Source organism: Plecotus auritus (assembly GCF_963455305.1).
Source record: "Plecotus auritus genome assembly, chromosome: 2".
Lineage (NCBI taxonomy): Eukaryota > Metazoa > Chordata > Mammalia > Chiroptera > Vespertilionidae > Plecotus > Plecotus auritus.
Window position 1 is genome coordinate 184,072,527 of NC_137771.1, and position 27,250 is coordinate 184,099,776.

The 27,250-nt window shown below is 45.1% G+C and overlaps 1 protein-coding gene across 6 annotated transcripts in view; it reads right to left on the reverse strand.

The window, feature by feature from the left end:
* Positions 1 to 1,692: 1,692 nt before the first annotated feature.
* Positions 1,693 to 27,250, reverse strand: part of MAP3K13 (mitogen-activated protein kinase kinase kinase 13) — a 165,797-nt gene continuing 140,239 nt past the window's right edge. For all 6 annotated transcript variants that reach the window (XM_080655362.1, XM_080655363.1, XM_080655364.1 and 3 more), the window contains 7 exons: positions 20,540 to 20,649; positions 17,489 to 17,605; positions 16,661 to 16,798; positions 11,897 to 12,665; positions 10,245 to 10,315; positions 5,153 to 5,450; positions 1,693 to 4,314 (listed from right to left, as the gene is read on the reverse strand). In XM_080655362.1, the coding sequence (XP_080511488.1) occupies positions 4,213 to 4,314; positions 5,153 to 5,450; positions 10,245 to 10,315; positions 11,897 to 12,665; positions 16,661 to 16,798; positions 17,489 to 17,605; positions 20,540 to 20,649 (1,605 nt within the window). In that variant the 3' untranslated portion in view covers positions 1,693 to 4,212. The remainder of the gene's footprint in view (positions 4,315 to 5,152; positions 5,451 to 10,244; positions 10,316 to 11,896; positions 12,666 to 16,660; positions 16,799 to 17,488; positions 17,606 to 20,539; positions 20,650 to 27,250) is intronic.

A 27,250-nucleotide genomic window follows, 5' to 3' on the forward strand; every position in this document is an offset into this window, starting at 1 on the left:
AAGATTTATTTAAAAAAAAAAAAAAGAGAAAAGAGAAATGGCAGGGAGTGGGCTTCGCTGAAGACAATAAGATGATCTTTCCCTAGCTCAGTGGTCAGTAAACCGCGGCTCGCGAGCCACACGCGGCTCTTTGGACCCTTGAGTGTGGCTCTTCCACAAAATACCATGGCCTGGGCGATTCTATTTTGAAGAAGTAGCGTTAGAAGAAGTTTAAGTTTAAAAAATTTGGCTCTCAAAAGAAATTTTAATCGTTGTACTGTTGATATTTGGCTCTGTTGACTAATGAGTTTGCCGACCACTGCCCTAGCTCAACTCCTAGCATCTGCCTCAGGCCGTGTCCTCCTGTGAGAGGGCACTAAAGAAGCTAAAGGTTAACACTGCTATCAACCCCTGCCCCTCTGGAACGTGAGAAAAGCTTCCTAGAGAGTTACATGTGTAGCTGCAAAATGCTAGTGGGACTAGGACTGCTTAACTTACACGTTTTTGTTCTAGAGCTGAGTAGACTGTGAACTTTAGTTTGTAAGAAACAAGTATGCATGACAAGAGGGCTCACCTTCTGCGATGGGCCTCTTTCCAGCCGAGCCTCAGGTTCTGTGGAGGCTGGAACCTGCAGTACCTGGTGCCACACCACAAATGCACCCTTTGCCCTACGCAGCCAGCACTCCATCAGCCTTGTTTTTAACCGAATACCTCAACACCTGCTAAGCAATTTTAAGAGGAATTGTTATTCAGAAGACATGATCTAGAAATAGATGGAAATGAGAAACAAATGCCCATCTGCAACCCAAATTAAAACTCATTATCTTGCAGTCAATCAAAAACATGCTAAATAAATGTGGACATTCGTCCCAAGGGGGTTAAACTTTCAATCCACAATGAAGCTTGAAATCATAGTCCTGAGAGGTTTAGAGTCATCAGGACTGAAGAATTAGTTCTTAAATTTCCTGAGCTCTTAATTCAATGCTCTTCAGAAGAGTTCTCAAATACACCAACTCAAAATTGTCCTGGGACCTCAGGCAGGCATAAAGGGCACAGCTGGGATAGAGAAGGCAGTTCTCTTTTTGACCTAAAGACACAGTTCTTCTCTGAAGCCCCTAGTCACTTCTACTGAAAAATAAATATAATGTTTCATGTGGAACTTTATTAAACTCCTGACCATACAGTGAATGACTGAAGATTCAATGCTGCATATGACCCTAACATGCTCATATAGTTATCCCAGATAGGTATATGGCACTGTCAGGACAGACAGTAAAGATGGGAAATCAGGAAACTTATTAAGAGTATGAGGTGTCAGGAGGGGGTTTCCTAGGAAGATCATGACTGGGAGATATAAGACAGACATTGACCGTCATGTTTCTCTTTTGCCACCACAGATGGGCAACAACCAGACCAGTTGAAGTGTCAGTGTTTTATGTTGGACAGAAAGGGGACAGAGAATTGTAGCTTATCTTTTCCCAGAAGTAATGACCCAGAGAGATTCACAGTATAGTGTGGTCTGAAGTCAGAGGATGCAAAATAGGGCTCTTCAAGGTAGTACTTTTCCAGCCCTAAGAGCTGCTAAGTGACCAAGCCTTTCTAGAATTTCTTCAGTCTTGTTATAGGATGACATCACAGCTAGGTATTTTATGTCATGCCATATATATATTTTTTTCATTCTTTTCTTTTTGTTAGTTTTGTTTGTTTGTTTTTCTGCTACTCCCAACTAGGAGAAAGCAGGTTGGTTTTGTGGGATCTGGCAGGAACAAGATGACAAACTATGCTACCAGTTCTTGGAACTCTCTTACCCACAGGCCCCATGCAGAAAGTCTCTATGTCTGTGCCTCTTAGGGAATTAAATAATTCTCTTTTTGCTTCTAGTGTAGTCTCATGATTTTATTTCTTAAGAAACTTGAGGAAGATTACAGCCTTTGAACTATTTGTCCATCCACTCAGTCATCTGCCCACCCAGGAGCTTCCACGATCAAGTCAAAGTCACAATATACCCCCTGGGCTCCAGGGCAGAGCACACATCCTCAGATGATTGTTGCACACAGAAAATGAGGGGATGCACCTAAGATGAATACTGGAGAGCTCCCAAGTGGCAGTCTCATTTTCATTCTTTCATAAAAACCATAAAAATTCATGATAATTCATGGTTAGCAATAAACACAATCATTGTGCTACACTGTAAACCACACCTTCTGATCGACAGAAAATGAGAATGACAATAATTACTATAAAATAAAATAACAATGATAATAATGCCATAACTTAAGATCTTTCATGTAGTCCAGCTACAGAATGTATACAAAATGGAATAATTTAATGCAAACAATACTGTTCTCTGTATAAGTTAGACATTTTCCTTCATCTTACTTAAGAGCTATAAATTAAAAGACAGTAAATTTTAAATTAATATCTCAACATAAATTGTAAACAAATGAGGGATCAGACAAGCAAAAGGAACTGCTCTCAATTCCCTCCTGCCTTTCCTTTTTGGCTGATGCAATCGGTGAAACCCAGAGGAGGGTAACGTTTCCACCTGCATTGGAATGGTTTAATGCCAATATGTGTAAGTTGTTCCTAATGTCCAACACGATGCAGTGTTAAAGACTCTAGCCATCACCTTTAGATCTTGAGCCTAGAGACATTGTTTGACAGTAATCTATCTTGGAGACAGAGACAGGAACTAGGCCAACATCTGTTTTTATGTAAAATTCTATATAAAAATTGGCTTACAGCTGAGGTACCATGATGTACCTTGGCATGCTTTTCAGAGCCCATGACCCTGGAGAGGAAGGACCTCATGCTTTGGACAAGGCAAAATCTTCCCAATTGCTGCTCAGCATCAGTTGTTCTTTGCACAAAGTCCCAAATCCAATGATTTAAAACTGCATTGATCCAAAGAGAAGTAAAATATGTTTCACAAATAGCTTTGAACAAAAATGCTATCGTGGTGGGATATTGTGGTGGGGGGTGCCTTTGCAACTTGCTTATTTTGCCTTTATTCTGATAGTGGAAGCCAGTCACTAAAGCTTACAGGATAGAATGAGTTAATAAGTGAAAACAAGGAAATGGTTTGGGATTGGACAGACTCACACACATCCTAGCTGCCTTCAAAGTCTGTTCTCCTGTTTGAATCAATATGACTAGTAGACAAACAACCTGGTTCTACCTTCTCCACGAGCTGAACTGAGAGGTCTGACAACGTACTAGCAGTTTTACAAATCCCACGTTTGCTTTTCTAACACTGTGGTCAATGTCCTTTTTCTCCTATCCTTCTCTTCTTCTCAGCCCCACCCCCCTTTTTTTCCTAAAGGAAGCGGTCACCAGGTGGAAAGGAAATGGCTATGAGGAAATGGCACATTGGTCAAAGTCACACATTTGTCAAGGTAATAGCAATGACAGCATTTTAAAGGTAAATGTTTGTCAAGGAAGATTCGACTCTATCTGTAACTCTCACAACTAAATGCTGCTTAAAACAAATAAAAAATGAAACCAGTTTTCACGTATACAGTTTTTTTTGTTTGTTTTTTTTTCCTCCTAGAGGAAGCACATGCCCTCAAAGACCTTGGGTGCAAGTATCTGGTTACCAAACCTTTCTAGGTAAATTTCCTCACCCAGAGGATAAGCTGGTTGAACTTAAATGTAGTCTGTTCACAAGTTACCTGGAATTGCTTTTCTTTTGCTGTTCTTTGTTTTCTAAAATGCTCAACATGTCTTGCTCTGGCTCTTCTTCAGTCACTTATGGTCAAAAGAACTGGTCCCCTGTTCAAGTAGCAATAATACCTCTTGGCCCCACAAATTACCAAAAATGTTGCTTCTAAATTCTACTTCTTTCTTCCTTCCTTTCTCGTCTCTCTCTCTCTTTTTTTGCAAGAAATTATTGTCTCTCTCTCTATCATATATAGTTCAATCTTTACAGTACAAAGTGTTAAAATGTCAAATAAAAATAAATATCAATGTTACAGTAGCTAGAATATTCAATAAAATAGATCCCTGCCATTCTTGATTGAAATGTTCAGTGAGACTTAGTTTCATTTGGATATTTTTTTTCCAGAGATTTGCAAAGTCTCATGTTCCTGTTATTGCAGCTTATTTCTAGGGGTAAGAAAGATGGGGCAGCTCTCTTCCCAGACAAAAAGGCAGGGAGAGAGTGGGAGGAATCAGGGTGGGGCGGATGTGAAACATCAGTATTGTCACGTCATCTTCAGGATGGGTGTCCTCTCATTACCAAGTAGCAGAGCTGTAGTGTTTATTGGTCCTCACTGTGGCATCAGAACACTCCCCATCTGAAGAGTCACAGTCCGATTCGTCAAACTGCATAGGATTCTGCAAAGTCAAGACAAAATAAAACCTTAGTTCATTTTCACAACCACTCAGTAAACATATATCGAACACCTCCCACATGACAGGCTTTGGGCTACAAAGATGAGACTAGTTCCTATCCTGGTGGGGCTTACGGAAAAAGAAGACATGTAAAGATGATGTTCATGACAACGATTATGACAATGATATCAGTACCACCACAACCGCAATGTACAGCGTTTACTATGTTCCAGGCACGGCACACTCCTTGTCAGAGAGCTCATTTTTAGTCCATTTAATCCTTACAACAGCCCCATGAGATAGATACTGTTACCATACCCATTTTACAGATAAGAAAACTGACCCATGGAGAATTTAAGTGACTTGCCCAACAGCACACAGTAAGTAAGTGGAAAAGCTGGGGTTTGATCTGGGCAGTCAGATTCCAGGGTACAAAATTTCAACCACTGTGCTATCCTGCCTCTCAAAAGGCAGCACTGAACATGAACTAAAGTGGTACATGTGCTTTGATAGCCTCATTAGGGGACAGTGGGGACATGGAAGAGGGAGGTTCATACCCTTCACCAGATTGGCAATGAGGCCACGAGGAGGTGATGTTTGAGTTCCATCTTGGAAGGGATGGTTCCTGAGCAGTTCAATGTTGGTGCCTCATTTGGGAGATTTACCCTCATTTTTAGGAGCTCTGTAGCTCTGTGTACTTTTACTTACTTCTTGGAGACAGTTGTTGTATCTCATATACTCAATGAGCATTGTAAAGGACCTCAGGACTCGAGCATGTCATAACTCAAAGAGCTACAGGGAGGGAACAGTGCCGAGAGGAGAAGGAAGGAGAGGCACGCACCTCGTAGCCACGCTGCTCCACACACAGCTTGCCCAGAGACATCTGCGTCTTCACGCGGCGCACGGCACACTCCTTGTCAGAGAGCCCATCTGAATGCGAGGAGATCTCGATGGGAATTTCCGGCGTCTGGGACATCAGGTCATCGAGCCTCTCTGCAAGGCGGTCTTCAAGTTTATCAGCAAACTCATCAGGACTGTTTGAGTGGTCACTGGTATTTCCCTCCTCACCATCGGACACAGAGAAATTCTCAGAGCTAAAGGTTGAATACGACTGGCAGCTTCTGATGCAGCGATGGGGCCTAGAACCACAAAGAACCGAAGGAACTTCATCCCAGGAACCACCACTTTCCTTACCTTGTCTGTCAATCACAGTCCTGGTGAGAGGCCCTTCAGGGAGATTCAAATCCAGATAGGCCGAAATGATTTAATTTGAAAGCAACCGAGAAGGAAATTTACATGTTGATGTGGCTAACGTTCAAAGCTGAGGGTTACCATTGGTCTTGAAAAATATCAGCTGATCTAATCATACTGTATATACCTATGCATGGAAATTATGTTTCTTACAGAACCCCAGATTCTCACAGGTGAAAGAGACTTGGGAGATTCTCTGCTCTAACTCATTTCCCAGATCAGAAAACTAGAGCCAGAGAAGGAAAGTGACTCGTGCAAGGTCACCCCATTAGAAAAGGCAGAGCTGCGGCATGGGTGGGTCTATTCAAACTCTGTTCAGTGTCCTTCTCTACATCGCTCCACCCCATTGCATCACCCATTCAGCTGCTTCACCCACTGGGCATGGCAGCCCTGGGGGGAGTGCCTTCACCACCCTTTCAACCCAACTCCAACATAAAAGAGCTTGAAAGCAACATTCACCTTGCAGCTGGGGACATTGCCCAGCCAGCCAGTGGCTCATTCCAGTTAACATTGGGGTTTCGTTCTGATAAAGGCAAAGTTTCAGGGTGGGTGGGGGTGGGGGGATTGGAGGGGGAGAGGATGTAAGAAGGAGAATTTGCAAAAGTTCCTCACTTCCTTCCCATGGTTTCCTTTCCCAAAGGAAACTAATTCAAGTCGCTTAGTAAATAAGAATGCTGTTAGCTTATACTGGTTTAAAAACAAAACAGAACAAATAACAAAAGAAGACTGCCTTTTCCCTCTGGCATTGTCTGATCTGTCTGTATTTCTTAGTACAAAGTGATTTTGATGGCAGATGATCTGAGCCTGTCTGATGACCAGGCCAAGGGGTGGGCTGTGGGTGGGGGATCAAGGTCACATAAAAAGAGCCACTGTGGGAAAGGCAAGTGAAGGTAAGTCACGCAACTTCTCAAGGCTGGTAATCCAGAAGGGAGACGGGGAGAAGAATGTTATAAAAAGCAAAACCATGTGGTAAAAATATAATTTGCATCATAGCAAAAAAAAAGGTGGGAAGCCATCAGGTGGGCTGAGTTCATGGTGTGTCATAGGAACAAAAGATGGAGGTAACTTCATTGTGACGCTAGCGAATGATTTCGTTTTACTCAGTCGCAGTCTGGTTGCATAGGAGGAAAGTACTGTTCACAGCAGGTATAGCTCAGGAGATGAGAACATATTTCAATTTTGTGTAGAGCATGGGAACCCAGAATACAATTTAACAAAGGACTAGGAGAGCCTTCGTTTGCAGGGAATTCCTGTTTCTGGACAGGTACACAAATCTTCCTGGGATCCTTAGAGCTTTACTTTTAAAGAACAAAATGCCTATTGGCAGAAAAGGCCTCCTGGGAGGAAAACTGCCTTTCCTACTCCTGCATAAGAGCAGCCCTATTCTAGACGTAGAGGAGTGTGTGGTCCTTCTTGAATTTTACAAGCAAAACTATTATCGCTGACTAAGCAGGAAACTCTTTCTAAGGCTGGGTTGAAGGACTCAGCTCATCTAATCTAATTATACCAGGTGTACCGGTTAATAATGCGGATTTTGTAATCAAAGAAAACACCATAATTTCAAGAGAAACATCAACAGTGCTTTATTCAAAGTAATGTCCATCGCTAGCTACTCATTTTCCCCATCTTTCAGGTAATTTGTGGATACCGTCCCAATAGAACTTCTCTTGTTTTGAGGCAAACCATTCAGAGACCCAATTCTCCACTTCTTCATATGTTTTGAAGTGCTGCTCAGAAAGTGCCATCGATTGGAACAAGTGGTAATCTGAAGGAGCAAGATCTGGTGAATATGGCGGGTTGGTTAATACTTCCCAGGCAAGATCTTTTAACGTGTTTTTAACTGGTTTTGAAGTGTGTGATGGTGCGTTATCATGAAGCAAAATTACTTTGCCGTGTCTTCTGGCTCATTCTGGTCATTTCACGATCAAAGTGTGGTTCAAATTGATTATTTGTTGTCGGTAGCTATCAGTATTAATGGTTTCACCTGGTTTTAGAAGCTCATAATACACCACACCTTCCTGATCCCACCAAACGCAGAGCATTGTCTTCTTTCTGAAGCGATTTGGCCTTGTAGTCGATGTTGATGGTTGACCTGGATCAACCCATGATTTTGTGTGTTTGGGATTCTCAAAATAAATCCACTTTTCATTGCCAGTCACAATTCGATGCAAAAAAGACTTTCTTTTGTGCCATTGAAGCAACATTTTACTGATGACTTTTTGGGTTTTCATTTGTCTTTTGTTCAGTTGATGTGGCACCCATTTTCCTTCCTTTAAAATCTTTCCCATTGCTTGTAAACAATTGGAAATTGTTTGCTGAGCAACATTTAATCTTTCTGCAAGTTGTTTTTGAGTTTGACATGCATCTTCATCCAATAATGCCTGTAATTGTTGGTCTTCAAACTTTTTCGGTTGACCTGGACGTTCTTTGTCTTTCACATAGATATCATCACTTTTAAAGGGTTTAAACTAGCGTTCACAAGTATCTTGAGATGGAGCATGTTCACCATAAGCTTCTTGAAGTATACAATAACTTTCAACAGCACTTTTCTTCAAAATAAAATAATGAATTAAAACTCCCTGCAAATGCTCTTTTTTTTTGGCACAAAATTCAACATTTTTAAGCGTAAAAATATCTATGATGTTAACACCTTCAGCAAATTTGACATATGAAGTTTTGAAGCTTGCTGTCAATACAACAGAACAGCATACATATCAAAGTGCATATATATCAACATATGTGTAACTCCATCTATTGAAAAAAATCCGAATTATTAACCGGTACACCTGGTAATCTAACTAGAGGCCCTACACATGAAATTATGCGTGGGTATGATCCCTAGTCCTAGCCTGTAATCAGGGCCATCTTCCCGGGCTTCTGGCAGCCAGCCCTGCCCCCCGCTGCCACCCACCCCAGTTCCCCACCTCCGCTGTGGGTCACCCTCTGTGTGTAGGACGATGGGGTGACCAGTGGCAGGGGGGCCATGGCCTGGTGTCCCTTGCATCCCCTGCCACCCACCCTGGTTCCCAGTTTGCTATCGATGATCGGAGCCTGCCAGCCGGGGAAAGGGACTGAAAGGTGGTCAGTGCACCTCATAGTGACTGGTCAAGTGGTCTTTCTGGTTGTTCTGCCATTATGGTCACTGGGCTTTTATTGTATAGGATTATAATTAATCTAATTATAGTTAATTATAATATACTAGAGGCCTGGTGCACGAAATTTGTGCAGGGGGGGAGGTGTGCCCCTCAGCCCAGCCTGCACCCTCTCCAATCCTCTCACAATCCAGGACTGCTGGCTCCCAACCACTCACCTGCCTGCCTGTCTGATTGCCCCTAACTGCTTCTGCCTGCCAGCCTGATCACACCCTAACCAGTACCCTGCCAACCTGATTGATGCCTAACTGCTCCCCTGCTGGCCCAGTTGCCCCTAACTGCCCTCCCCTGCAGGCCTGGTTGCCCCCAACTGCCCACCCCTGCCAGCCTGGTCACCCCTAATTGCCCTCCCCTGCTGGCCTGGTCACTCCTAACTGCTCTCCCGGCTGGCCTGGTCCCCCACAACTGCCTTCCCCTGCTGGCCTGGTTGCCCTCAACTGTGCTCTCCTGCCAGCCCAATTGCCCCTAACTGCCTTCCCCTGTTGGCCTGGTCGTCCCCAACTGCCCTCCCCTGCAGGCCTGGTCCCCCCCAAATGCCCTCCCCTGCAGGCCTTGTCCCTCCCAACTGCCCTCCCCTGCAGGCCTGGTTGCTCTCAACTGCCCTCCTCTGCTGGCTCAGTCGCTCCTAACTGCCCCCCCCTGCTGGCCATCTTATGGCGGCCATCTTTGACCACATGGGGGCAGCCATCTTTGACCACATGGGGGTGTCCATCTTGTGCATTGGAGTGATGGTCAATTTGCATATTACCTTTTTATTATATAGAATAATGTCTTGGGACATGGAGAGTGCTATGGACTGAACTGTGTATCCCCCTTCCCCCCGATTTAGATGTTGAATCCCTAACCTCCAATATGACGGAATCTTCACAGTCTTTAGGAGGTAATTAAGGTTAAATGAGGCCAAAGGGTGGGGCCCTGATCCTATAGGATGTGGCCTTATAAAAAGAGGAAGATCTCTCTCTCTCTCTCTCTCTCTCTCTCTCTCTCTTTCTCTTCTCCTCCTCACAGCTCCCATTCCCCAACCCCCTGCTATCTCCAAACATGTGAGGACACAGTGAGAAAGCTGTTATCTGCAAGCCAGGAAGAGAGTTCTCACCAGGAACTTGGAGCTTGGACTTCCCAGCATCCAGAAATGTGAGAAATAAAATTCCATTGTTTAAGCTACCTAGTCTATGGTATTTTATTATGGCAGCCCAAGGAAACTAATTCAAGGAGATACACTAGAAACCAATAAAATTATCCATAGAACACATGACCTTCTCTCATAAACTGCCCACTATATTCTTAGTTGTAACCTTGAATCTGTATTTATGCTCGTCTTGAAGTTCCTATGAAATGAATTCTGATAAACTGGGACTGGCTGTGCATAGCCAGTTGCCAAAATGCGGGAACAGGAGACCATATACATAGTGAGTTCAAGTTTCCTTACAAGGGGGTTGTTAGAAAGTGATATGCAATTGAACAGGAAGTGGCAATCTCAGGGTTTCCCCGATTACACTGAAAGCAATCACATGTGTTTGATGATTTTACCTCTGTCTTCGTGGAAATTCAACTTCACTATCTACTTCCCCTTCTTCCTCTTCTGAGGACTCATCTCCACTCTAAAGAAAACCAAGAAAAAGGATTTTATTTCTCTCTCTCTCTCTCTCTCTTACACACACACACACACACACACAGTCCTTGTAAAGATTTAGTCATCAAAAGGCATTGAGTAGTAGCTTGCCGAGTGTCATCTTTAAACATACATATCTTCACTCATTCTTTTAGCAACTTTTCCTGGGTGTCCGTGGTGACAGGCATTGCACTAGATGCTGGAAGACATACAGAAGTGATTAAAACATATCTTTGCCCTCAGGGAGGTGAAGGCTCCATGAGCATGTCCAGAGGTGAGTGACAGATGACAGAGAGGGGAAACTGGAGAAGAGGTCTTGGAGTGGGGGCAGGCTCACGTAATCATTGTCACTAGTGGTTCCAGGCTTTGACATAGAGACTTCACCAAGAAGTGATCGTTTCAGTTGTTCAAAGCCCAACAACTGCTTTTTCCCCTCTCACATACCAATCCCCTTTTCATTGATATGTTAGTCATCATGCGTGTATCATCTTCACTACTAAGACATACATCATTTTAGAGTTAGACCATATCTTGTTGTACTGTACCCCTCACTCCACCATTAATACAATGCTGCATATAGAGCAGGTGCTGAGTGCATTACGTTATTGAATCAGCATGTTGGCCGGACAAGGGCCATCAGAGGCCTCGCGGTTGCGGGGTTCTGTGGTTGATGTGAAAGGCTGGGTAAGTGTTCTGTCTGAGTAAATGATCTTCCCTCACAGAGAAGCTTCCATTTCTCTTCAAGGGCACAAAAGTAGCCACACTCACACCAACTGTCTTTAACCACAGCGACACTACATCCCACATTACTACAGTCCCTGTGAGGAGGGTAATTGGGTCCAAGTAATTGTACCAAAGATTGAGGATAATGTGCTTTGAAAGTCAGTTCTAAACATCACTCTTACCTACTTGCATTCACATGCTTTGTGAGTAGGAAAGACAGGGATGGAGGTACCCTGACTGCTAAGATGAGCCCTTTACCCCAGAAGTGCACGTGGGAGTATATGTCCGTAGAGAGAAGTGCTCTCTGGGAGTGCGGTTCTAATGAGACCAAATGTATAAGGTGTGTGCTCCGTGGCTGGCAGACTCATAAAAGGCAGTATGTTCGAGTAGGTGAGGAAAATGCTGGATTATACTAGGTTTCTGCATGATTTCTCAAAATCTAGGACTTGCTAATGTACACTAAAAATTTCCCGGAGGGGACAGAGAATACACTGTTAATCAAACCTGTTTTATAATTGGATCTTTCCTTCTTGCAACATCCTTCAGGACTGGGCTAGAGTAGTGGTTTCCAAACGATTTTGATTTCATATCCCTAATATATGGTTGTCTATTTATAAATGATGTACATTTCAATCAGTCCACTGGTTGAGTAGTTCTCAAAATATATTTCTAAGTCCTTCACTTAAGCATTGTGAAAAGAAAATATTGAAAATAAAGAAGCTCCTGTTTATTCTCTTGTTAGCTCATCCTTTTACAAAATGTGCACTTGTTACGTATGTTTTACAATGCACATACCAGGACGGGCTCTGACATCCACGAAGGCAGGGGCACCCACCGCTGTCCTTACCTTTTGAAGGGGCCTTGTTTTTCGAGGTAGCGCTGGTGGGGTGATGTGATGAGGGACGCCAAGGGATGAGGCAGACCTACAGCCATTGAATTCATTTTCTTCCATTTTCTCAGAACCGTGGGCATTTTCTGAGAGGAGATTGTGTGCTGGTGACTTGAAAAGTTCGGGGCTCCTCCCCACCGGCTCAGCAAAGGGACCGTCTAGGGACCCGCACTGCTCCGGCCTGCACTGGACACAGGGGTCATAGGGGTCAGCTTGGCAGCAGCCCCAGGGGCCGGCCTGGCCCTGGGCCGGCTCAGAACTTCTCCAGCCATCTGCTGCCACGGCTGTGGAGATGAGGTCAGGGCTGGAGCCAGGCATCTGTCTCTGAGCGTGGTTGCTGAGCGGGCTCCGCAGGGCAGCCGCGGGGCCAAAGTACCTCAGGTTGTTGGCACAGGTGGCAATGTCCTGGCCGTGCACATGGAGCCTGGGATGGTGACTCTGAGACGTGGTGGGAAGGGGCTGCTGGTACTGCTGCTGCAGAGAAGGGTGCTGGGATTGAGCCTGGTGTAGATACGTGGGGTGGGGTGAGTTTTCGGGGGCTGGCTGGTTTTTCAAGATTGCTGCAAAGTCACTATGGCTGCCTCGGCTATTCCCTCGGCGGTGGCGTGGTTTGCTCCGATACCGGCTCTTGCCGCCCGAAGAGGACATTTTGGGGCTTCCGGACAAAGGGGATGCAGCGGGAGCCACCTCCACACTGGGGATGCCTTCTGATCGCAGCAGATCTGGCCTGGGAGCACAGAGCAGGCTTGGTTTTAAACACATGAAAATACATATTCAGGTTTGGGGAACTCTATCCCAAGCCTTAAAACACACCGTTTGAATCAGCAGTCACACACAGGGATTTACCCAATGGAGGAAATGGATGTCCACAAAAATGGGTGTTTGAAGACACTGTGTTAATGTATTCCTTAAAATAGCAGAAATTTGGAAACTACCTAGATGTCCGCTTACGGGGGATTCCCGTTATGCCTCTGGGGTTTCATTCGGTGCCTCACTGCCCAAGGTACTCAGTCCCTTTAAATTCTAACTCTGCCTGACAGGTTTCTGGATCTCTTCCTAGAATCAGCCATCAGCTTGGTGCCAACATGCCAACACAGGCATGGGCGTTTGCCCACGACCGGAAATCTGTCTGGTGATGGATGGGGATAAATCCTACAAGGGATCACAAAGGAGAGAGTTCTGGCATCAGGGAAGGACACCTCGGGGTAATGAGGCAAGAGGCTAAGTTCAGAGAGTTAGGTGTAGACAGGTCTTGAGGGCTGGGGCTATGTCATATTCATGTTTGCCTGTGAAGGACACTAACAAGGAGTCTTGATCACAGTAGGGACACAATAATGTTTCAGGAAGAGGGGACTTTGGGGTGGAGCCCGAAGACAGGAAACAGTACAGAGCCCAGGAGGTTGAGCTGAGGCAGCAAGAGAAGGCTCATGAGGAGTGGCCCCGGCACTGCACTGTGCTCCTACAGCGGGGAGTCCTCTCCCAGCCCTGCTGTCACGTGGCCCCCTGGGCCGGCCATGCAGCCCCTGTGCAGGAGGAAGCCGGCTCCAGAGCTGAATGCTGTGCACACTGACTCCAAGGCACATAGATTAGCAATAAGTGCTTTCTGAACCGATGAAGCGATTCAGGGCAGAGATTCTAGGTCACCAGGGAGTATTGCTACTTCCTCCCCACCGGAGGAACTGTCCAAATAATCTAGCCTCACCCTCCTACGGGACCAGACAGATACAAACTGGCAGGAGCTTTCAGGGCTGGAGGCCGCCCCCTAGTTCTTTTTAACAACAAAACTCTTTACTCAAATTAATTATTAGGAGAAGCCCAGTATCTGAAGCAGATATAGTGGGACAGTTGAAGATGCCCCTCCCTGCAGGGCTCCTCGTTCTCTCCACCTTGCAATAGGACCTGAGGTGCCTCTCTATGCAGGCCCTAGGGTACCCCAGACCTTGATTGGAAATACAGATACAGTCCTGCCCCCACCCTGTGTGATGGGGAACCCAGAGCCCAGCCAAAGTGGCTCATGGACCCATAGCTCATTCCTGGCAGAACCCAGACCAGAAGTCTCTGGCTTATTAGATACAGTATAGCTTGAAGATGCGTACATGTCACTTGGGATTTTGTTAAAATGACTGAGTAGGTCTGGGATGGGGCCTAAGGGTCTGTATTTCTAACCTGCGCTCGGATGATGCTGAACTGAGGGCCTATACTTTAAAGAGCGAGGGCTCAGAGGAAATTAGCCGGCACCAGGCAGTAGGAGGTGGGTTTCCTTTTCTTTCAGGAGAAGTACAGTATAAGGCTTGCCTTAGCACAGAAGTTCCAGGAGTTACTGGTTTACGATAAGGCTTATGATAAGATATTGTGCTTCTCTCAGCAGCTTCCCGTCTCAGATTCAGTACTATGGTCAGTTGACCAGCTTGTGCCTCACACGGTATCTGGATGAAGGAGGCCCTGGGGCTTGTGTTGAGGCAAGAGGGCTCTCAAGGTTCAGTTAGGGGCGTCTACTTACACAGAGGCTGGCTATGGTGGCATCTAAGAGAGCTGAGGAGAAAGTGTCCTAAGTCAGGTGAAGGCTGCTTTCGTTGAAGCTGGCAGCACAAACATCACAGAATAACATTGACACAGCACTTCACAGATGACAAAGCCCTTTGCATTATATAAACCACTTGTTTCCTACTATTACAATATTCGTTTTACAAAGAAAGGCACTGAGGGATCAGAGAGGTTAGTTGTCTTGTGTCCATCACAAAGCAAGTAAATGGCAGAACTTAAAAACTGACCCCAAGTCTTTTGACTCTGAGGAATAGTCCTTTCCCCATTCCAAGCTTCTGTTTATTCCAAGTTATTTAGATGATCTTATTGGCCTATACTCACTTGTGACAGGCTTGGTGGATCCATAACTGAACTCTGGCTCTCTTCTTTCTAGTCCTTGACTGAATACACCCTGAAACCTAGGCTAAAGGATGGTGGATGGTTTCTCCCCTCTGCTCTCCTCAGAGATCACTGGCCTTCTGGTTTGTTAATCATTGAACTGTCCAAATAACCTGAAACTTAACTCCATTAAGGAGCAAGCAGCTGAAAATACTCTTCACAGCTCTAGTACCCATCCAGGATACTTCCTGGACAAGTGTTCAGTTAGCTTGTAGAATAAGCATCTACTGATGGTGTCAAACTCCTTCAAACATATTTCCCATAGCACATTTGCTCATATTTTGTAAAAGTAAACATGAGCTCATATTTTGAAAAAAGGTACTATTCCTCCACACCCCCACCCCCACCCCCACCCCAATGCTCTTAGTTTTAACTATAGGCAGAATGCAGGGAGGACCAGCAGGCGAATGTGGTCCCTACTTAGGACACCCAAAGAAAGAGGTGTTGGGCTTCCAGGAGGGTCTTGGAGGTACTATCTGAAAACAATTTCTCAGAACTTGACCAGGTGATAGTCAGGAGTGATAAGTAAAAGCAAAACTGGAGTTAATCCATGGAATTGCTCACTAGTAGTTCAGATTTACACTAGTCATGGTCTCTGGCCACCATTCTGAAAGCCTTAGAATAGATTCTTGGTTTGCATTTTTCATTACTTTTATTCTTATTGCATTTAGCTCAAGTCTCACTGTTGGGCCCACCTCCCAGGTTTAGGGACATTTCTTTCCTTTCCATTAATTTAGCTAGGACAAAACCAACTCTTCATTATTTGAGAGGAATGTGGCTCTAGCAGAACATGGTTAGAAAAACTGACTGGAAGAGCATTTCAAGGTTAAACTAATTCAGTATTTTAGATCTGTGGTTAGGGTCCGAGTTTATAGTGGGCTGAATCAGGTTATACGTGGATTTCCCACTAAGCAGGTGATTGGCACTCCTAATCTCCACATTGTTCAAGGGCCAACGGTATAAGGAGAAAGTGTTATAATTAGGAAAAAGGGCAATATTTAAAAAACTATTAAAAAACCCACTTTTTGAGTATCTGTGATTTATTAGGTGACCTCATATATTGTCTTATTTAAACTTCACAAAAGTCCCTTGCAAGAGTGGAATGAGGGGAACCATATGGGTAGATAGAGGTAATTATCAAAGCTGCTTTGGTAGCACATATACGAAAATTGGATGATACAGAGAGGATTAGCATGGTCCCCATGCAAAGATGACCCGCAAAATTTGTGAAGTGGAAAAAAAACACAAAACACAAAGTCCCTGCCTTCATTTTTTTTGTGGTGGATTTATGGGCACTTATTACATTATTAAAATAACTAACTAAATGAATAAATAAAAGTGGGTCATGTGTGGACCAATGTTGCCTAAATTGAGAATTATAATTAACCCAATTCTATGCATTCGGGGCCAAAGAAAGAGGAAATCTCATGTACTATAGTTATACCATTTTACCACGGGGCTGAAAGAGGGCAACTGACATGGCCCAAATTACACAACTCATAATGGGCCTAGCCAGGATTCAAACCCAGGTCTGTCTGCCCTGCACCACCCCTCCGCCCCGCCCCCGTTATTTCTCTTTTCACTATTCCATGCTAAGAGAATAAATATCTATGCCTCAGATAGTAAAACATGGGTCCTAGGGTCCATGACACACTTTCTCTCAGCTTCCCACTCTGTTTTACCTAGAGGCACGTGTGCTAATGATGAGGTAGGGTGGACACATCACCATCATCTGATAATGTATTTTTAGGGAGCTATTTCCCTATTTCTCTGAATACCAGGTCAGCACAAGCGTCTTACCGTTTGGTCTGCACCCCAGGTTTGTGAGGCACGCCTTTCCTTTTCATGAGCTTCTCCATGGCATTGGGGTGGATTATTGGACGGACAGGGTGTCGCTTGTAGGTCCCAGGATACTTCTTTTCCACTGCCTGCTCACGCCTGCAGAAAAAACGAAAAAGCTCATCTCAGCCACCGCAGACAGAAAAGATGGGCAGAATGTTGCACAGGCTTATTCTACCCACAGATTCAGGCCACACTTACCAGGTGCAGGCCATTTGAATAACAAGGTCACTATTCAGGTAAAAGGAGGATAGAAAAGATACTAAATTCAACCTAATCTGATTTCATTTTTTCCTTCAGCTCATAGATGAACTCGGAGACGGACCATCCCCTCCATAGTACACCTCATGAGAGACACAATGCAATGGTAGAAGTCCTACTGATTTCAGTAGCTGCTCTGTTGGTCAGGACTCTGGGATTTTCTTGCCATTCTCAGGAATACCCTAAACCACTTTCAGAAGCCACCTCACTTCTCCAGGGGGCAATAAGCCCCCACTCAACAATATCCAGCTCTCCATGAAATGGCACCCTTCTCTGAGCCATTCAGCAGGGTGACGTGACAAATAGCTGTCAGTACATGCTCCCCTAGAACCAGCTCTGTGGCAACTCCACTCAACCGGAAACCTCCCCAGGGGCAGGGACTGTGCACTCCCCCCTGCCCCCCAAGGAATGTTGGGTGAATGAATAAGACATCTGCCAGTTCTGAGTAGCAGCAACATGGAAGAGTAGTACATTTCTGCTGATGGATAGACCACATCAACAAGGGCAGACAGTGGTCTGGATGCGTACTTAATGAGCTCCTTCTCCCGCATTTCCAGCTGCAGCATGATGGCACTCAGCTCCATGTATAAATTATTAGCCCGCTCAAGTTTTCTCTCGTAGTGTTCACGAATATCCAAAGCATGCCTATCAAAGAAAGCACAGGATCAGTGAAATCAACCAATTTGGGGAGGACAAAAGTCAGCTCTCATGAATTAAGAACCGGAATGGTTTATCTCAAAAGCATTTGCCAAAGGGCCCCCTAGATTAAAGGCTCCCTGGTCTGATGCAATGACTCAGCCAAGATGGAATGGGAGATGGAAAATCTAAACTTTCCATTTGGTTTATCCTTAGAGACCATATCCAGCCATACAGAATAGCCAGGAGGGCCACAGATAAAATGTGAATGGGATTTGTGTATAATTTGTAGCCTTTGTGTAGCATTGACAATATCATAATAAGAATACAGTATAATTTGAGGAGAAACCAAGATGGCGGCATAGGTAAACAATTTCAAAACTACAACTAAAAGACAAAACGGACATCATCCAGAACCACAGGAAGGCTGGCTGAGTGGAAATTCTACAACTAGAAGGAAAGAGAAAAGCACACTGAGGCTCAGAGGAGCTGCAAAACGCTGAGGTAGGGAGACGCGAGCGTGGAGAGGACTGCTGGCTGAGTGCGTGGCTGGCTTTCTCAAGCGGGAGGGAGACGGAAGCCCCCGACTGCACTGAACTCCAGTTCCAGGCGAGACTCTGGGGACCCAGACTCATTTGGGGGAATCTGGACTGTCAGGAAAAGAGAAAAGCACACTGAGACTCAGGGGACCTGCAGAAGGCAGAGGTCTGGAGGTGCGCGCGCGTGGAGAGGACTGCCAGCTGAGTGTGCAGCTGGCTTTCTCAAGTGGGAGGGACACGGAAGCTCCTGACTGCACTGAACTCCAGTTCCAGGCGAGACTCTGGGGACCCAGACTCATTTGCGGAGAAACTGGACTGTCTGGCAGTGGGCAGAACTCGAGGGCGGCTTTCTCTCAGAGGTGCTTGCAGCGATTATTGAGGGACACTGAGACCCAGGGGCCTCATAGGGCAGGGCTGACGGGAAGCAAAGGCTATCTGCTCTGCCCTGAGACTCTGCCCCATCCAAGCTGAGCACAGAGGTTTTTGCAATTTTGCAAGTCTTGTCTCACAAAGGTGTCTCCAGCACAGAAGTTCTCCCAGCGTAGACACAGCTGATCCTCACAGCCAATTGGCCAGGAGGTCAATTCCTCCCAGTGATACCAACAACAATCAAGACTTAACTACAACAAGGCTGTGCACACAGTCCACAAAGGGGTGCACCAAGAGTGTCCACCTCAGGTAACTGGGGAGGCTGAGCCACTGTGCCCTAGAGGACACCTACCACACAAAGCTACTCTATCAACTCAGGGAAGCAGCAAAAATGCAGAGACAAAGAAACAGATCACAAATGAAAGAAATGGAGGAAAGCAAACGACTGGATATAGAGTTCAAAACCATGGTTATAGGGTTTTTCAAGAATTTCCTAGAAAAGGCCGATACATTTAGCGAGACCCTCGAAGATATGAAAAAGGACCAACTAGAAATTAAACATACACTGACTGAAATAAAAAATATTATACAGAGACCTAACAGCAGACTAGAGGATCACAAGAATCAAGTCAAAGATTTGAAATACAAAGAAGCAAAAAACACTCAGCTGGAAAAGCAAAAAGAAAAAAGAATCCAAAAATTTGAAGATAGTGTAAGGAGCCTCTGGGACAACCTCAAGCATACCAACATCCGAATTATGGGGGTGCCAGAAGAAGAGAGAGAGCAAGATACTGAAAACCCATTTGAAGAAATAATGACTGAAAACTTCCCCCACCTGGTGAAAGAAATGGACTTACAAGTCCAGGAAGCGCACAGAACCCCAAACAAAAGGAATCCAAAGAGGACCACACCAAGACACATCATAATTAAAATGCCAAGAGCAAAAGACAAAGAGAGAATATTAAAAGCAGCAAGAGAAAAACAGTTAGTTACCTACAAGGGAGCACCCATATGATTGTCAGCTGATTTCTCAACAGAAACTATGCAGGCCAGATGGGAGTGGCAAGAAATATTCAAAGTGATGAATAGCAAGAACCTACAACCAAGATTACTCTACCCAGCAAAGCTATCATTCAGAGTTGAAGGTCAGATAAAGAGCTTCACAGATAAGAAAAAGCTAAAGGAGTTCATCACCACCAAACCAGTATTATATGAAATGCTGAAAGGTATTCTTTAAGAAGAGGAAGAAGAAGAAAAAGGTAAAGATAAAAATTATGAACAACAAATACATATCTATCAACAAGTGAATCTAAAAATCAAGTGAATAAAAAATCTGATGAACAGAATAAACTGGTGAATATAATAGAATCAGGGGCATAGAAAGGGAGTGGACTGACAATTCTCAGGGGGAAAGGGGTGTGGGGGGTGTGGGAAGAGACTGGACAAAAATTGTACACCTATAAATAAGGACAGTGTGGGGGAGGTAAGGGCAGAGGGTGGGGTGGGAACCGGGTAGGGAGGAGCTATGGGGGGAAAAAAGAGGAACAATTGTAATAATCTGAACAATAAAGATTTATTAAGAATACGGTATAATTCATTGTTAATGGAAATATGCAGTTGGAGCTGACACGATGATCACTCATTTATACATATCCATGGCCCAGATCCTGCCTAATTATAGTGGTTATCTATGAACATGTCTTGCATCCCTTAAAAGATTATAACCATCTTGATTCCAGGGACTACATCTTATAAGTTTCCGGCCTTCCATGTCACCTAGGACAGGGGCTGAGTGAACAAATAGCATTGCTCTGGGAATCTTCATTGCAGAGATATAATGAAAGAAGATAACAGGGTTGTGGGGGGTGGAAAGGGGAAGATAAGCCAGTGATATAAAGGAGAGCAAATTTGAAAGAGAATAACAATGAACAGCACAGGAAAAGTTGTGTAGAAAGTGAAGTGGTGATTCACAAAGAGTTCCTGCTAACATCTGGAAACCTGGGGATGCGTAGAGGTGGAGGAGAGAGCAGCTGACCTGAGCTCTTCTCGGCGCCTTCTAATCAGCTCTTCATCCAAGCGGTGTATACAAGTCCCTTCACTTTTGATCTTCTCAAAGTGTTTTTTCACTTCTTCTCTCCATTCAGCCTGGGTGAAGATAAATTAGACTTTGTTAATATTCTAGGAGTTTCAAACCCTGATACAGCCATAGGCTCATGTACAAGATTTTTTTTTTCCTGTAGGCTTCTCCTGAGAACTTTATAGAACAGATGTTCAATTAATATTAGTCAACAGCAAAATATCTCATGAAAATGTACCTGCATACCATACCCCACCCCATTTTCTGTAGTTAGTCCAACATGCGATGCCATCTCTTTTCCAGTTTCCTGGGCCACTAGGACCATCACAGCTAGCATAACAGCTATCACCTCTGCGAGTCAAGAGGGCAGCAGAGAAAGCCTGGCCAGAAAGGATGGCTGTGATAACCATCCTATCTAATAAAAAAGTAACATGCAAATTAACCATCGCTCTGCTACATCCACAAGCCACGCCCACAAGCCACGCCCACTAGCCAATCAGGAGCAGGTATGCAAATTAACCCAACCAAGATGGCTGTGGCCATGGAGAGAGCAGGAGGGAGGCTTGGGTTTCTCCAGCGATGGAGGAAGCCAAGCTTTCTGCACACCCTGGCTGGCCCAGGCCTGCACTCCAGGCTACAAAGTTTCAATTATAGAAGATAAATAAATCCCAACAAAAATGGCGGCAGCCACAGAGTGAGCAGAAGGCTTGGCTCCACTGCAGGCTACAAAGTTTCAATTGTAGAAGATAAATAAATCCAAGATACCAGGGCCCCCATTTGGGTCGCCGGGGGGCATGGCCAGCCTGCAAACCACCACAGGCCCCTTGCCCAGGCCACCCCACACCCCAAGGGAACCCCTACCCTGATCCGGGACACCCTTCAAGGCAAACCAGCTGGCCCTCACCCATACACCAGGCCTCTATCCTATCTAATAAAAGAGTAATATGCAGATTGACCATCACTCCAACACACAAGATTGCTGCCCCCATGTGGTCAAAGATGGCTGCCCCCATGTGGACACAAGATGGCCACCACAAGATGGCCAGCAGGGGAGGGCAGCTGGGAGGGACCAGGCCTGCAAGGGAGGGCAGTTGTGGGCAATCAGGCCAGCAGGGGAGGGCAGTTGGGAGGGACCAGGCCTGCAAGGGAGGGCAGTTGGGGGCGATCAAGCCTGAAGGGGAGGGCAGTTAGGGGTGACCAGGCTGGCAGAGGAGGGAAGTTGGGGGTGACCGGACCTGCAGGGAAGGGCAGTTGGGGGGAGGGGATTCAGGCCTGCAGGGGAGAGCAGTTGGTGGGTACCAGGCCTGCAGGGGAGGACAGTTAGGGGTGACCAGGCCTGCAGGGGAGGGCAGTTAGGGGCAAACAGGCTGGCAGGGGAGCAGTTAGGCATCAATCAGGCTGGCAGGGGAGTGGTTAGGGGGTGATCAGGCTGGCAGGCAGAAGCGGTTAGGGGCAATCAGGCAGGCAGGCAGGTGAGCAGTTGGGAGTCAGCAGTCCTGGATTGTGAGAGGGATGTCCGAATGCCCGTTTAGGCCCGATCCTACTAGGATCGGGCCTAAACGGGCATTCGGACATCCCTCAAGGGGTCCCAGATTGGAGAAGGTGCAGGCTGGGCTGAGGGACACCCCCCCCCCCCAATGCACGAATTTTGTGCACCGGGCCTCTAGTCTATATATATAAAAGCCTAAGTGACCAAATGACCGAACGACTGAACGACCCAACCACCAGTCCACCGGTCATTATGACGTGCATTGACCACCAGGAGACAGATGCTAAACATACAGGATCGGGCTCCCTCCTGTCTGGATTGGGCCTGTGGGGATCAGGCCTGTGGGGATCGGGCTCCCTCCTGTCCGGATCAGGGCTGAGGGGATCAGGCCTGTGGGGATTGGGCCTGTGGAGATCAGGCTCCCTCCTGTCTGGATCGGGCCTGCTGAGGGGTCCTGGATTACAAGAGGGCACAGGCCAGGCTGAGGGCCTCTATGTTACAAGTGCCTGTCAGTGAAAATATGAGCATCTTTACAACTGGCACCAGCATTCCTCTTAGGTTCTGTGTATGAAAATACTTGAAAAAATATTTGGAGGAGAAGACCCAAGGGGCATGAACAGCAGGTGATGGGAATAAAAATACAGAGAATTATACAGGAATTTGGGAGTGAGGGAATGAAAAGAAAAATAGTACGGCTAAACAATTTAGTAGGCTGACAAAATACTTAAGACAGAAAGAATGTCTAATATGTGATTTAAGTTGTTCAAAATATAAGCCTTTTCCAATATCCCAAATCTTTAATAAAGTCTCTTGACATTCACCCTGACTTTGCATATGTGTTTTTGTTTTCTTAGAAATCAAGAAAAGGTACTGAACTTCATGGCAGGGGTGGGGGCCAAGAATTTTAGGAAGGCAGAGCCAGAGTGGCTATGAAATTATAAATCTCCAGGAATTCACAGGAGTATTAGGACTTTGGACTTTTCACAGGGCATGTAATTTCAAGTCAATTTTTTTCTTCTTTTTTTTTTTTAACGTAATAAATCTTTATTGTGCAGATTATTACAATTGTTCCTCTTTTTTTCCCCCATAGCTCCCCTCCACCAGGTTCCCACCCACCCTCTGCCCCTACCCCCGCACTGTCCTCATCCATAGGTGTATGCTTTTTGTCCAGTCTCTTCCCGCACCCCCCACACCCCTTTCCCCCCGGAGAATTGCCAGTCCACTCCCTTTCTATGCCCCTGATTCTATTATATTCACCAGTTTATTCTGTTCATCAGATTTTTTTATTCACTTGATTTTTAGATTCACTTGTTGATAGATATGTATTTATTGTTCATAATTTTTATCTTTACCTTTTTCTTCTTCTTCCTCTTCTTAAAGAATACCTTTCAGCATTTCATAAAATACTGGTTTGGTGGTGATGAACTCCTTTAGCTTTTTCTTATCTGTGAAGCTCTTTATCTGACCTTCAATTCTGAATGATAGCTTTGCTGGGTAGAGTAATCTTGGTTGTAGGTTGTTGCTATTCATCACTTTAAATATTTCTTGCCACTCCCATCTGGCATGCATAATTTCTGTTGAGAAATCAGCTGACAATCATATGGGTGCTCCCTTGTAGGTAACTAACTGTTTTTCTCTTGCTGCTTTTAATATTCTCTCTTTGTCTTTTGCTCTTGGCATTTTAATTATGATGTGTCTTGGTGTGGTCCTCTTTGGATTCCTTTTGTTTGGGGTTCTGTGCACTTCCTGGACTTGTAAGTCTATTTCTTTCACCAGGTGGGGGAAGATTTCAGTCATTATTTCTTCAAATGGGTTTTCAGTATCTTGCTCTCTCTCTTCTTCTGGCACCCCCATAATTCGGATGTTGGTATGCTTGAGGTTGTCCCAGAGGCTCCTTACACTATCTTCAAATTTTTGGATTCTTTTTCCTTTTTGCTTTTCCGGCTGAGTGTTTTTTGCTTCTTTGTATTTCAAATCTTTGACTTGATTCTTGCGATCCTCTAGTCTGCTGTTAGATCTCTATATACTATTTTTATTTCAGTCAGTGTATGCTTAATTTCTAGTTGGTCCTTTTTCATATCCTCAAGGGTCTCGCTAAATTTATCGGCCTTTTCTAGGAAATTCCTTATAACCGTGGTTTTGAACTCTATATCCAGTCGTTTGCTTTCCTCCATTTCTTTCATTTGTGATCTGTTTCTTTGTCTCTGCATTTTGGCTGCTTCCCTGAGTTGATAGAGTGGCTTTGTGTGGTAGGTATCCTCTAGGGCACAGTGGCTCAGCCTCCCCAGTTACCTGAGGTGGACACTCTTGGTGCACCCCTTTGTGGGCTGTGTGCACAGTCTTGTTTTAGTTAAGCCTTGATTGTTGTTGGTATCACTGGGAGGAATTGACCTCCTGGCCAATTGGCTATGAGGATCAGCTGTGTCTATGCTGGGAGAACTTCTGTGCTGGGGACAGCCTTATGAGACAAGACTTGCAAAAGCCTCTGTGCTCAGCTTGGATGTGGTGGAGTCTCAGGGTGGAGCAGATAGCCTTGGCTTCCCGTCAGCCCTGCCCTATGAGGCCCCTGGGTCTCAGTGTCCCGCAGTAATCACTGCAAGCACCTCTGAGGGAAAGCTGCCCTCGAGTTCACCCACTGCCAGACAGTCCAGTTTCTCTGCAAATGAGTCTTGGCCCCCAGAGTCTCGCCCGGAACTGGAGTTCAGTGCAGTCAGGAGCTTTTGTCTCCCTCCCAATTATGAAAGCCAGCTGCGTACTCAGTTGCCCGCCCTCTCCACGTGCATGCCTCGGTACCTCTGCCTTCTGCAGTTCCTCTGAGTCTCAGTGTGCTTTTCTCTTTCCTGACAGTCAAGTTTCACCCTGTATGAGTCTGGGTCCCCAGAGTCTCACATGGAACTGGAGTTCAGCGCAGTCAGGAGCTTTTGTCTCTCTCCCACTTGAGAAAGCCAGCCACACACTCAGTTGCCAGTTTTCTTCATGTGTGCATCTCAGTACCTCTGCCTCCTGCAGCTCCTCTGAGTCTCTGTGAGCTTTTCTCTTTCCTACTAGTTGTAGAATTTCCACTCAGCCAGCCTTCCTGTGGTTCTGGATGATGTTCGTTTTGTCTTTTAGTTGTAGTTTTGAAATTGTTGTGCCAGGCAGCAGTTTAGGTGTTTACCTATGCCGCCATCTTGGTTTCTCCCCTAAAGTCAATTTTATCTAAATTTTAGGGCGCCGGGAAATCTCTGCTGGAATATAGTCTATATAGGCAGTTTCTCAAAAACAGCTAAGGATATATTTCCTCAAATTATGTATAGACTACCATCCCTGGAAGCTAATGAGGTTAACGTAACTTCCACTAAATGTTTCCAATTGAATAATCTTCCTCTAGAGCTATTCTGTTACCTTCAGATTCATGTTAAAAGTGATTCCTCTAGATCATGAAGAAGTTACACTTAAATGATTGTGAAATTACAGAAGGTTTCTTCCCAAATTTGCCATTTCTCATTTATTTTTATAGATGAAGTTATAGTATAACTAGAGGCCCAATGCACGAAATTTGTGCAAGGGGCTTGGCCTTTGCAGCCACAGCGGCTTCCCTCAGCCCTCGCAGCAGCTTGCCTCGACCCTTGCAGCCCTGGCTTCATCTGGAAGGTTGTCCAGAAAGTCTTTCAGCTGTCCGGTCTAATAGCATATTACGCTTTTATTATTATAGATTATTTAAAAAGTGATTATCCTGATTATCCATTTATAATATGCTAGATCTTCATATATATGTTGACTCTGACTGACAAAAACTGACTTTCATGCACCAAACCTGCCAAACAATGCCATCAGAAAGCCAAGCTCCAGAAAGTGCTATCCATTATTTGATAGCAGTCTTCGACAGCATCCTATATAATAAAAGCCTAATATGCAAACTGACCAAACGGCAGAATGACCTGTCGCTATGATGCTCATTGATCACCAGGGGGCAGACGCTCAACACAGGAGCTGCCCCCAGCCCGCAGGCCTCAGGCCAGCCAAGGCAGGTGCCATGGGGGCCCCCCCCCCCGATCCCTCCGCCGGTCAGCCCACAGATCGGCCCTGATTGCCAACCAGGCCTAGGGACCCTACCCATGTGCGAATTTTGTGCACTGGGCCTCTAGTCTAAGCTATAAATGCATGTTTGGGTGAGCCCCAGGTAATGCTCTTCTTTCAATCATCAGATCAAAATCATGAGGTAGAAAGAGTATTGAGCTTTAAGAGGCCAAAGATTGACAATCAAGAGTTGTTAGACCAAAAAAGAATAAGGGGCAGAGTCAAACTTAGGCCTTAAAGTGTCCTCTTTGTACAAAAACCTGTCAGTGATTCCAGTACAATACTTAAAGGAACCAGGAAAGGAAATACCTCCATCTGGTGGTGAGGAATGAGATATGGCAGATCTATTTGTTTATTTATTATTTTTTTAAAAATCTTTATTGTTGAAAGTAATACATATGTCCTCTTTTTTCCCCTATTTATTTTTTAATTCTAGAGAAAATAAACCTCTTGATATTTTGCTTATGGGTTTATGGGTTGGGGAAACTTAAAGAGAACCTTCTGAAGATTGAAACCTATTAAAAAAGTGAATTTCCATAAAGAAGTCCCCTCCTTTGAAAAGGGAACAGGACATGTGGGGAAACAGCAGGTACTGATTTATCATGCTTTCCCCAAAGGTATCATGTGACTGGTAGATGTTAATTTTGGAGTTCCATCACATATACTTAGAATCTTTATGTAATAGGAGTTCCAACTGGCACTTAATCTGCAACTCAGACATGTGTGGGCATATGTGAAGCCAATTTGACAGAGACCAAGGAGCCTCTGACAGAAAACAGTCATGCAGGAAAGATTCCTGCATGAACTTGACCTATAAAAAAAGCCACCATCATTGGGGAGGAGCGGCATTTTCCACTGTTTCACTAAAATACCTGTAAGATGTTGCTATAACCAGCATTGCCCCATTACTTTTAACAAAGTGAAGTCAACAGGAAAAGGAAGAGTTTGTTGTGTAAACAGGACAATGTGCAGCTTTGGAGTCTTGTAAAGTCCAGAGCTGCCGTTACAGCAGGAAATAACAGCTCCCAGTGGGTGACGGCGGTGCCCTGAGGATATGGGAGCTCCTGGTGGATGCCAGCCGGGGACCACAGTCCTTTAGAAGAAAGCAGTGCTATCCAATA